Below are 13,115 nucleotides of genomic sequence, written 5' to 3' on the forward strand. Positions count from 1 at the left end.
TAGTTTCTTCTTCACTTCTTCTTCTTCTTCTTCACTGCTCCTAGGCTTTCTCCATTCCTGAGAGCATGTTCAATTCTATCCATATTATACTTCCTTATGTTAGCTGTCTGACGCATGTTGATTACCTTCGAAAGTTCTGCCAGTTCTGTTGTGGCTGTAGGGTTAGAGGCTTTCATACATTGGCGTTTCTTGTTCAGATCTTTCGTCTCCTGCGATAGCTTACTGGTATACTGTCTAACGGAGTTACCACCGACTTCTATTGGACACTCCTTATCGATGCCCACAAGATTGTCATTCATTGCTTCAACACTAAGGTCCTCTTCCTGAGTTTAATCCGAATACTTGTTCTGTAGCTTGATCTGGAATTCCTCTATTTTCCCGCTTACCGCTAACTCATTGATCGGCTTCTTATGTACCAGTTTCTTCCGTTCCCTTCTCAGGTCTAGGAAAATTGCGCCTCGCTTTGCGATCTGTTGGCCTCCTGGTTAGCTCAGAGGTTAAAGTGACCAGCCCGTAAGCGTGTTCATCTCGAGTTCGATTGCCGGACAAGGGCCCGTTTTCGTTCGGCTGCGAGGATTTCTTTAAGAAAAAACTACGTAGATTTCATTTCTCCAACTGGGTGCGTGAGAATCGCACTTTTTAGATTTCTAGTTTTCTTACGCAACAGTATTACATTGCGCCCTACAGCAAATTTCATCTAGCGTATGCTCCAAAGAAAAATTCAAGGGAGTGAACATTCATACTGAACTGTTGCAATACTTGTAAGGAAACTATATGCGTTGTCGTTGCCATGAGCGCTGAAACTGAACCCTTCTAATGGTGCACAACTTATTTATGAACAAGCAAATTTTACTTCTTCCAGAGGGGAAAAAGACTAGCAAATTGCCAACTTAACCACTATCACCATAGAATGTAGGTCTGATCAATAATAATACACATAGATAAGCAAACCACTTTTTCAATTTCTTTTAGAACAGTGGCCTCCATCGCTCGCAGTGACTTGCACGGAAATCCTGCGTCTGGTTGAAGGTATCGTGGTCCATCACGATCATAATGGGAGAACGCTGCGTGTACGGTGGCCATTGCTGGTTGTTCGGTAATTCTGGAACCCTGGAAGAAGAGAGATATTGTCCTTGTCATGACAACTTATTTACGTAAAAAATAGCAATAAGAGAAAGGGCAAGGCTTATAATGTGAGCAGTCCACGGCATCGATGTATCTTTTGTTACAGTGAACTTGCATATGCCTAGGATCCCGGGATTCCTCCGCGGTCGTCGACAGAAAACTATCACCATCAATCGCTCATGCCCCCGTAAGCGCACATATCCCTGTAAACAAGCCAAAAATGTAATGGCTCATACCCGCGTAAGGCAGATGCTACAAGTACTCAGCAAAGTGCAGCGAACGGTGCATACATGCTTTGGAATCACTCATACAACATTAAGAACAATATATGTTTCAATAAGGAACAAGCATCCGAAGCACATAATTTATGACAAAGCGCTTGCGATAGCAATGCGAAGCACGTGGCGCTCCCGTAGCCGTTTCTCGCTAAAGATTACTGCTGCGCAAGCTGTCGTGGCGATGCTAGCTTGTGACGTTGGGTGTGACGTCCCTAGGCTTTCGTATATAAAATGAGCAGCCTAGCTAATGATTTCAATGTTGTTGCGGCACCGGCATGGGCGGAGGTGTGCCATCAGAATTACGATTACTGCCATTCCCACCATTACTTGAAAATAGCAATACTACCATTACTCTAAAGCCATAAAGCACTGCACACAACCCTCAGCTGTTGCACTGGTGGTTTTCTACAGCTTCACTGGACATCCAATTTTGCAGGGCTGGGATGGCTAGTTCTTTTTAAGTTTTATTTATTCACAAATACTGCAGGCCTTCTTTGAACCTAGAATGAACGCAACCAAATAATTAAAACATCACAAGCAACAGTACATGAGAATGAGTAAACCTGGCATCCGAAATTGGTAAAATACCATTGTACACAATACAAATCATAGAGAACTGAAGATACAAATTAACAGAGACAATTATACTACAAAAAATAAAGCAGCATATATAAGTACAATAAGTAACCCAAATTACGATCACATTCTGCCGGAGCGTAGTGTACACAATAACAGAATAATGTTATCGAGCTCGTCGGCATATTTATAGAACTCAAAAACACTTATTGGCAAGGAGTTCCAATCATTCACTGTTGTAGGAATGCTATAGTTTGAGCAAAAGTGGGTTTCAATGAATATGTCGGGTTTTGTTCTACACACTGTGTAAATTCAGTGTGATTGGACTAGAAAATAAAATTGATGTACAAACGGTAAGCAATTGATTTTTTTTTGTGTTTTAGTAACACTGCTATGCCATTTGGTTTATTAAGGTGTGTCAGCGAATCATGTCTCCTGTACTTGCCGCCAATAAGCCTAACTGTTTTTTTGTGTGCTCCCTCTATTGGGGCAAACTATTTTAAAGCATGAAGCGCTTGTAGCCCTCGTTGTCGGCGACCTTCAAGTGATCCTGAGTTTCAAGAACAAAACAAAAACCATCCGGGCAACCAGTCGAAACTTGATATGTGGTCTCTGGCCTCCATGGAGGAAGCAAAACTGAGGAAAGGCCCTACCCTCTCCGCGCGCTAGGAGAAAAGTGTGGCGAAAATGACGTATTTGGTTCGTCTCTTTTTTGCTGTTCTTTTGTTTCTTTTGCTGTAGCGGCCACGCTTTCGGGACACAATGGCGGCTTTGTTATGGTTCTGTGCGCCCGCACGTGTAGCTGCGTAGGTTTCGTACCGTGGCAAAGGCGCCTTGTGAGCAGGTTTGCGTTCGTCTCCGTGTTTTGTTGCGCTGTGTCATCAGGACCATGCTCTCCCGGATGTTGCTGTGGCCACGTGGTACAGGAGAAACTAAAGCTCGTGAAATGAACGTGCATGCAACACTGTAGGCAATGTACCGCACCATGGCAATAGGAATGGATGAAAGATCATCCGCGAGAAATTTTGCCCCCATCGGCGGAATCATTCTAACATGCAAGCGCAAACCGAAACCGATGCGCCTCAGAATCTGTACAATGAACGCCTTGCAGATCAGTGATTCCTGCTTCTTACCCCGCATGGTGCATGTGATTATATAGTGTTCAGTAACTTGCGTTTGCGCAAAATTAAAACACATGTTGCTTAACTGTTGCTTGTTTCTCGCAGTACTAGCGACAGCACATAGTATTTTAAGCAGAGGGAGTTCGAGGTTTACGCACACCTGCACAGGTGTAACACGTTGCACGTGCTGAAAGAGCGTTGAGCAGAATATGTGCATTTCGATGCCCTGGGCACCGTGCGCTGGCCAGTCGACGCTTCATCCGGGAACATGGGAAAGAAGCAGCTGTTTTGACTTCGGGGACGAATCTTCCCTACTGCAGTCGTATCTTATCTGTGCACGCGAGAAGAGCAGGGAAGTGAAGATTAGCGGATGCGCTGCAAGACTGAGGTGGCTCCGGAGAACGTTCTCCTGCGAAGACATCAAACAGCTGTTCCATGGTCGCACGTAGACCCGTTTTACGCGCCTATACTGTTCTGCACCCTGCACCGGCCATTGCAAAACTTTGGTTCCGTGAAGCTTCACTTACCGTTGGAAGAAGACACCTCAGGCCGCAGTCAATGAATCGAAACGCGGAGTCAGAAATGGCATTGTGCCTCTACGCCGGCGTGCTGTCGTGGTGATGCGCGGCCACCCGAAATTTGTTCAATAAAGCACGACAATTCCTAAAGTCACAGCGAGAATACGTGTTTGTGCTCATAAACTATGAATGCGTCGCAAATGGGTCGGTATGTCGTACGTGTCTCCAGTGCGTTCTTGCAGTGCAGTGAGAATGCGTACATTTTTTTTTTCGTATCGCCACACGCCTAGCTTGCAAGTCCGTCTGAGAGCCCCAGGAAGCCCATATAAAAGAAAGCAAGCAAAAGGCAGTGATTAAGGCGACCTTTCATTAAAACACGGGAGAACTGGGAAGCGGCCAGTACCTTAGGTTGATGAGAACAGTTCGGTCGGCTGACCTTAAAAAGCATGTTTCTTTTCCTAAACGCTGGTAAAAGCAGCCGATTCGAGCTCACGGCCCAATTTGCGAAGTTCATGATGAACTTCCTTCAACATGATTTCGGCAACGGTAATGCAATGAGACGTCGCGATTGCATCCTTTTGTTTAGTACGGCTGCGGAGCGCGCGCTTCCGAGCAGCCCGGTTGCGCGCAGCGCGGCGTGGTTTCGCGAGAAATGTAAACGAGAAATGTAAACAAACGTACGGGGCAGAAACCTGGAGGCTTACGAAAAGGGTTCTACTCAAATTGAGGACGACGCAACGAGCTATGGAAAGAAGAATGATGGGTGTAACGTTAAGGGATAAGAAAAGAGCAGATTTGGTGAGGGAACAAACGCAAGTTAATGACATCTCAGTTGAAACCAAGAAAAAAAATGGGCATGGACAGGGCATGTAATGAGGAGGGAAGATAACCGATGGTCATTAAGGGTTACGGACTGGATTCCAAGTGAAGGGAAGCGTAGCAGGGGGCGCAAGAAAGTTAGGTGGGCGGATGAGATTAAGAAGTTGGGAGGGACGACATGGCCACAATGAGTACATGACCGGGGTCATGTACTCGCCCTGCAGTGGGCGGAACCAGGCTGCTGCGGGTGCTGCTGCTGATGATGATGGTAAACAAGAGAGGAAAACTGACCCGATATAGTGGCGGAGCAACGCCAATTTCCGGCTTCACTTTGCCCCTCCTCAATTTTTATTCCCCAATGCTTGCCTCTGCCCCTTTGTACAGTACCGCATTATATGCGTGAGTTTTTGCGAAAACAAGTTAGAAAAGGTACTGCTTCCGAGTTCTCTCTAACACTGGTTCACAATCTCACTGAAGTAGTAACTTTTGCTACGCTGAAAAATTTTGTCATTTCCAATAGCGACGTTCAAAAGGCACATAAAGGGCACCATACACTTCACTTTCACCTTTTTAGCATGCCAGCTATTGCATACGGGCCGGCGAAAATTCTCTGTTCTTGTAATTAAGAGGTTCTCTCTCTCTGTTTCTCTCTGTCTCTATTTTTGGCGCTGATACAAAGCAGCCTGCGCGCGCGTTTTGCGTCTTCTCGAGAGATAGCACCACGCTGCGTGGTGCCTTCGTCAGGCCCATTTCATCTTCTAGCTTGGCGGTGCGCTCTGTATCCCTGGCGTCTGTCGCTGCCGGTTGTGCCACCATCAGGCGCCTTTCTTATTCTAGCCGGGCAACGTCTGTACGTACTAGTGCACAGTATGGCGTAGTGCTGTGCGGTGCGGTGTGGCGGGGTGTGCTGTTGCGAATATGTAGTTCGTTAAGTCGAACCCAATTGTTTTAGTACAGAACTCTGTAGTTGCGAAAGCGGCGCTAGGAGCTCTCAACATCGCTCTAATTTGTGGAAATATGCATGTACAAATAATCTATCACAGCACATTCTGGTGGACTAATGTCACTGCCGTAGTTGACTTCTTCCTATTAGCTTACCAGCCGTGTACATCCCACACAAAATATTAGTTTGGGGTCTGAAATATAAGGTTGAATTGGATCCGACGCTCCAGCAAACAATTCCGTTACAAGTACAAGTAGTATTGAAGTCCCACGTGTGGATTCCTTGACCATTTGGTCAGGGCTAAGTGAAAAAAATATGCCAAAAACTCTGCCATATAGATTAGAGAATCCATAATTAATCGCATTCTAGTCAATTGCTGGGACATTGAAGTCAGCCAGTAATATTAAGTTCTTACTGAGCCGCAAAAGGTGATCGTAGAAAAAGATAATGGTCATCAGCCTCAGGTCTTCGATACAGCACACACAGAAAAAATGAAGCACCGAAAAGCGAAAGCTTGAAACCAAACACTTAAGCGGAAGAAATCGCAAAGCAACTGAGAGTTCATAGACATGCTTTGTGACGACGGTAACACCACCGCAAAGAGATTTGTGGTCACAACGGTAAAGCCTTAGAGTTTCGTACACTAATTACTAGAGGGAACTTTGGCTCTAGTGTCTACGGCAGCCACAAGCACGGTATTTCAACCACCATGTGAATGAAGTGTAGTACATGGAATTGCCTAAACTTCATCGTTCAGGCTTGTCAAGGCTTCTTGACATTGTAAACTCGTCCTATTTTGGCAAAATACCATGTAATAAATAATTAAGTTAAATAAAAATGATCAAATTGTACGACGGTAGCATTTGATTTGAACAGTGGACCTTTACCACAGAAGACCGCTGTTCAGACCATCACGCCACGAAAGTGTGCATTGAGAAGTGGCATAAAACGCCCTTGTGAGTTTCTCGAGGACAAGCCAGCGCATCGGGACGCTTGGCGTCTTTCGATTTGACTACAATGACAGGCCGAACTACTGCAATTAGCAGCGATTGAACGTGTTTGCAGTCTTCTGCACTTACAAACGTATGGACAGTCATGAGATAAAGTGTAATAAACAAAGCCACAAGGGCGTCGGAATTAACAAGCATGAAGATCAGACAAATTCATGCATTACCAATCATTCCCATGTTGGCTCAATGACTACAGCGCCACAGTTCCATCTAGTAGTTATTGTAGGAAACTCTTTGAGTAAAGCTGATAACCAGGCGTTACGATCTCGTCTTGATAATGGCGTCATGCAACTAAGACCCAGTTATCACACATATTTGTCGGTCATGTGTGAGCAAAATGTGTTCGAGTTTGTCGATTTTCTTAACTGCGCTTCGTGCGTTAAAGCAAACCGAAGTTAGTGTTCCCCTACACGCTATCTGCCTTGATCAGCGCTGCTCTCTTGTGACGCGTCTCTACGCACATTTGATAAAACATCCCAGTATTACAGGGTCCTCGCAACACGAAGTTTGTCGTCAACAACAATTGCCTTTCTACCTCTCTCGTTATATTGTTTTGTCGTTGCCCAGAAAAGCCTTCCTTTACGTAAAGTGTGTGCACAGTAATCATATTGCAGATAAATATCTGACTCCCTGACATAGCAAGCACGAAGTCGTCGTCGTCCCTCGTAAGCGAGCAGAGGAGCGCAGCGAAAGAACAAAGCGAACGTGGTAGGCAGAGGGGGATGAAAGGCGCGAGGAAAAATGCGGAGGACGAGATGCAGCGGGACCATGAGGCTGAAAGCGGAGCAGGATGCTCTGTAGAAAGAGTGAGAGGAAAAGAACCATAGTTGCGCGCATCGTCTGGGAGGTCTGTCGGCGGCGGCTGCTGCAAATCGCGCCCGCGCAGCATCCACACGCTCGCACTCGCGATCTCCCGATTAGCGAGGCAGTGGCGCCACACTTCGCTCCGTTCGCATCCTGCCGCATGAGACAGATTGCCCGTGACAGATGCGAAATGAAAACATGTATGGAGCTGCGTTGAAATTTAGCACTAGGAAGCATCGCAATCGTCGAGGAAGTTTTCGGCTTGTTTTCGGGTTTTTATTTACGACGTGACTCAAAAGGCGTCACACCATGTGCGTTTCTTACGTACAGGAACTACGCACCTGCTAGGAGGTGCTGAACAGCGCAGTGAACAGCACCATGAAAGGTGCCATGACGAAGTCGAGAACATTCTGCAGCAGAAATGCTTCCGCCACGGTTGAACAAAAATTAATTTATTCAGTGGATACAAGTGATTTAAAATGAAAACACTGCTGGCTGAAGAAATAAGTGCGTGCTTACTGTTTAAACACACGCGGAAAAATACACTGCAATTAGGAAATCAAGAGCAATTCCTTGTCTGCCGGGAAGTGATCTATGCGTAATGGTTTTCCACAGTAAACGCTTGCCGCTATGTCGAAAATACCAGTCTGATCTTGATCGGCAAGCCTGGATCTTTTTCGTAGTCACCCTGCACAATTGAATGTATATATTGTCTTCTGTTTAAAGAGTGAATTAGTTGAGATACACCTAAAGAACGATCAGCCCAAGCACTCCGTACAGGTTGTTAACAATAGAAGCTTAAGCGTGCGGCCCCGGTGTTTATCACTGGGTAAATCCCGACGGTTTATTATTTCTCAATTAGGTTCTTCTTATTCGTATTATTATTATTGTTATTACAGCTCAATTATTCCCAAATATTTCTCAATTATGGGTTACGTGTTTGTGTTCTTGGTAAGTAATTAATTAATCGCAACGACGAACGCGGGAGCAGTGGCACGAGCGCGTTCGCGTAGTATCGCCGAGGGGCACCAACGAGCCAGCTGTGGAAGAACACGATGATGCTCGAGCAAATGCTGATGATAGCTTTTTTGTATACGCGAACACAATACTGGAGAAAGTAGCCGTTAACAGCTTCTCTGTAAAAATACTGATAGGAAATTTCCTCGTTGTTTTTTTCAATCTGTAGCTATGAACCTAGTGATCATACCATGAAGTACTGACGCTGCTAGAGTGAAAAAATATCTAATTACTTCGCATTATAAGGCGAATTTATAAGCAGCATCGCTCAACTGGAGAGCGTGCCATGTATGTTAATCCAGAAGCATGCACTAGCAGTCACTAAAGGTAAAAGATTGATGAACGTTTTCACGTCCATGACACTTCCTATGAAGCCTATACATGGCAAGCATCTGTGATGAGGATGAACAACGCTTGCTGTAATTCGAGAACGAGTTCACTGTTCATATACTTCAGGAGGTTAAAATAAGATCAGTCGCCTGAAGGAGTGGCACTCGGGGAAGAAGCTTTACGAACTTTGCTCAATACAGTACAATTTGCTGAAAGAGCACCAGCCATCGTACTGCAGAAAAGTGTTTCTTATCTGCTGAAGAGGAAATATTTGGCAGAGTTGGACTCATATGCCGCGGAAACGAATTGACCGCTGTCCTTGATCAAATTGCGCAATCTAAGTCACGCAGCTTGAATATAGCCAAGATGTCCGACATCAGTGCTGAACAACTAACCACTAACATGTCTGGAAAGGAAATTGACAACCTGATGGAAAGTCAAACTACGGCTCCGCTAACGGTGACCTAATGTCATCATCATTATCATCAGCCTGGTAACGTCACTGCAGGGCAAAGGCCTCTCCCATACTTCTCCAAGAACCCCGGTCATGCACTAATTGTGGCCATGTCGACCCTGCAAACTTCTTAATCTCATCCGCCCACCTAACTTTCTGCCGCCCCCTGCTACGCATCCCTTGCCTTGGAATCCAGTCCTTAACCCTTAATGAACATGGGTCATCTTGCATCCTCATTACATGTCCTGCCCATGCCCATTTCCTTTTCTTGATTTCAACTAAGATGTCATTACCTCGCGTTTCTTCCCTCACCCAATCTGATCTTTTCTTATCCCTTAACGTTACACCCATCATTTTTCTTTCCATGGCTCGTTGCGTCGTCCTCAATTTGAGTAGAACCCTATTCGTAAGCCTCCACGTTTCGGCCCAGTAGGTGAGTACTGGTAAGACACAGCTATTATAAACTTTTCTCTTGAGGCATAACGGCAACCTGCTTTTCATGACCTGAGAATGCCTGCCAAACGCACCTCAGCCCATTCTTATTCTTCTGTTTATTTCCGTCTCATGATCCGGATCCGCAGTCACTACCTGCCCTAAGTAGATGTACTCCCTTACGACTTCCAGTGCCTCGCTGCCTATTGTAAATTGCTGTTATCTTCCGAGACTGTTAAACATTACTTTAGTTTTCTGCAGATTAATTTTTAGACCCACTTTTCTGCTTTGCCTCTCCAGGTCGATGAGCATACATTGCAATATGTCCCCTGATTTACTAAGCAAGGCAATATCACCAGCGAATCGCAAGTTACTAAGGCATTCTCCATTAACTTTTATCCCCAATTCTTCCCAATCCAGGTCTCTGAATACCTCCTGTAAACACTCTGTCAATAGCATTGGAGAGATCGTATCTCCCTGCCTGACGCCTTTCTTTATTGGGATTTTGTTGTTTTCTTTATGGATGACTACGGTGGCTGTGGAGCCGCTATAGATGTCTTTCAGTATTTTTACACGCGGCTCGTCTACACCCTGATTCCGTAATGCCTCCATGACTGCTGAGGTTTTGGCAGAATCAAATGCTTTCTCGTAATCAATGAAAGCTATACATAAGGGTGGGTTATATTCCGCACATTTTTCTATCACCTGATTGATAGTGTGGATATATGGTCTATTGTTGAGTAGCCTTTACGGAACCCTGCCCGGCCCTTGCATGACAGAAGTCTAAGGTGCTCCTGATTCTATTTGCGATTACCTTAGTAAATAGTTTGTAGGCAACTGACAGTAAGCTGATCGGTCTATGATTTTTCAAGTCTTTGGCGTCCCCATTAATATGAATTAGGATTATGTTAGCGTTCTTCCAAGGTTCCGGTACGCTCGAGGTCATGAGGCATTGGGTATACAGGGTGGCCAGTTTCTCTAGAACAATCTGCCCACCATCCTTCAACAAATCTGCTGTTACCTGATCTTCCCCACCTGCCTTTCCCCTTTGCATAGCTCCCAAGGCTTTCTTTACTTCTTCCGGCGTTACCTGTGGGATTTCGAATTACTCTAAACTGTTCGCTCTTCCATTATCGTCTTGGGTGCCGCTGGTACTGTATAAACCTCTATGGAAGTCTTCAGCCACTTGAACTATCTCATCCATATTAGTAATGACATTGCCGGCTTTGTCTCTTAACGCATACATGTGGTTCTTGCCAATTCCTAGTTTCTTCGTCACTGCTTTTAGGCTTCCTCCGTTACTGAGAGCATTTTCAATTCTATCCATATTATACTTCCTCATGTCAGCTGTCTTACGCTTGTTAATTAACTTCGAAAGTTCTGCCAGTTCTATTCTGGCTGTAGGGTTAGAGGCCTTCATACATTGGCGTTTCTTGATCAGATCTCTCGTCTCCTGCGATAGCTTACTGGTATCCTGTCTAACGGAGTTACCACCGACTTCTATTGCACAATCGTTAATGATGCCCACAAGATTGTCCTTCATTGCTTCAACACTAAGGTCCTCTTCCTGAGTTAAAGCCGAATACCTGTTCTGTAGCTTGATCTGGAATTCCTCTATTTTCCCTCTTACCGCTAACTCATTAATCGGCTTCTTATGTACCAGTTTCTTCCATTCCCTCCTCAGGTCTAGGCTAATTCGAGTTCTTACCATCCTATGGTCACTGCAGCGCACCTTGCTGAGTACGTCCACATCTTGTATGATGCCAGGGTTAGCGCAGAGTATGAAGTCTATTTCATTTCTAGTCTCGCCGTTCGGGCTCCTCCACGTCCACTTTCGGCTATCCCACTTGCGGAAGATGGTAATCATCATCATCATCATCATCATCATAATCATCATCAGCCTGGTTACGCCCACTGCAGGGCAAAGGCCTCTCCCATACTTCTCCAACAACCACGGTCATGTACTAATTGTGGCCATGTCGCCCCTGCAAACTTCTTAATCTCATCCGCCCACCTAAGTTTCTGCCGCCCCCTGCTACGCTTCCCTTCCCTTCGAATCCAGTCCGTAACCCTTGATGATCATCGCTTATCTTCCCTCCTCCTTACATGTCCTGCCCATGCCCATCTCTTTTTCTTAATTTCAACTAAGATGTCAATAACTCACGTTTGTTCCCTCACCCAATCTGCTCTTTTCTTATCCCTTAACGTATACACCTATCATTCTTCTTTCCATAGCTCGTTGCGTCGTCCTCAATTTGAGTAGAACCGTTTTCGTAAGCCTCCAGGTTTCTGCCGCATAGGTGAGTACTGGTAAGACACAGCTAATCATTAGGTATTCATTAACCGTTAATTGGCCTAATGTGTCTTGTCATATGTAGGTGGCGGAAGTTATTAGTTGATTTTTGAAGTGGATCTTATGCCAACATGCAAGAGTAATGATCTCCGTACGCTTTCATTCAAGGCCGAAAAGGAGTTGGTTGTTTTGTTGAAGGCCAGAGTTCCTCTTTCAGAACAAGCTATTGAGTTTGTATGAGACTGTTTCATAACACCATCCAATGGCGATTATGCGCGAAGCTTTAAGCTGCATAATAATCCTAAGTTTGACCGTGCACTAATATGACGGTTGAATGTAATAATGGTAACCCCGAAAAGGGGCAATCAAGGAGCACTGATTGTGAAAGAAGTCCCCGTATTACCTGTATGGTATACTACAAGCCGTCAACAACAAACACACTCCTTCCGGTTACTTGCACAAGCGATGGAATCATTATGCGGGCTTGCTACAGTCAGATGACATTTAACAAAGAGATAGCGCGACATTGCGCTCTTTAGAGTGGTCCAATGTTTATCTTTGTTTGTCCGGAATGCTGCTGAAATGCCCACTGCCAATTGAATGGTCAATGTTCATTATATTAGACCCCCCCCCCCCTTTACGCCTTATATTACCCATGACAGAGGTATTGCAATGTAGCCGTGGCCTATGTGTGATTGCAGTCCAAGTGTTGCATCATCCTTCGGCCTCAAATATAGGAAGCAAATAAATTTGAAAAACAAACAAGGAAATTCATGTAAAATATTTCGTACAGCTGAGCTGTAATGCTGAATATATTTTTCCTAGGCAACTGGGACTCTCTTACGGGTACGGGGGATGCTTAACAAATAAATGTGCTTATTACACTGCATATAGTGAAGCTTAGTAGCTGAATACCTCAATAACAGAATGCGTCTAAATCACCTTATTTTAAAAGGAATCGTTAAGTAATTTTCAGAGTCATGGAAGGACACAGAAGATGTAACGGAGTTAAAAAAATTGAGCGTGCGCATGGAATAGGGATGCAAATTCCAGATTACCCTCGGCAGATCATAGTGAAGTTCCTTCACTTCAGTAAGCAAAGTCTGATGCACTGACAAAAGTCAAAGGTGCACTGATAAATGCACCTAAACAGGAACAACTAAAATCACCTCGTGTTTAGATTGAAGACGACTTTCGCACAGGATGCAACTCATAAGAAAGAAGCTAGGAGACTTAGCTTGTACTGAGTAAACGCCTGGCTACAAAGTCAAAATCTATTTTAAATATTGTCCTAGACAACAAAATTTACACCCTCGACCGTACCACAAGAAGGGTAGTGGCCCTTGCGAAGCACCATACACCCTCTAAAATCCAGCGACGAAAACACGAAAGCCA

The 13,115-nt window shown here is 44.9% G+C and overlaps 1 protein-coding gene across 2 annotated transcripts in view; it reads right to left on the reverse strand.

Moving 5' to 3' along the window:
- Positions 1 to 940: 940 nt before the first annotated feature.
- LOC135921432 (acetylcholinesterase-like) overlaps positions 941 to 13,115 on the reverse strand; it is a 40,979-nt gene continuing 28,804 nt past the window's right edge. For both annotated transcript variants that reach the window (XM_065455792.2, XM_065455793.2), the window contains exon 4: positions 941 to 1,110. In XM_065455792.2, coding sequence (XP_065311864.1) covers positions 969 to 1,110 — 142 coding nt within the window. In that variant the 3' untranslated portion in view covers positions 941 to 968. The remainder of the gene's footprint in view (positions 1,111 to 13,115) is intronic.

The sequence above is a fragment of the Dermacentor albipictus genome, chromosome 10, assembly GCF_038994185.2.
Source record: "Dermacentor albipictus isolate Rhodes 1998 colony chromosome 10, USDA_Dalb.pri_finalv2, whole genome shotgun sequence".
Taxonomy (NCBI): Eukaryota; Metazoa; Arthropoda; class Arachnida; order Ixodida; family Ixodidae; genus Dermacentor; species Dermacentor albipictus.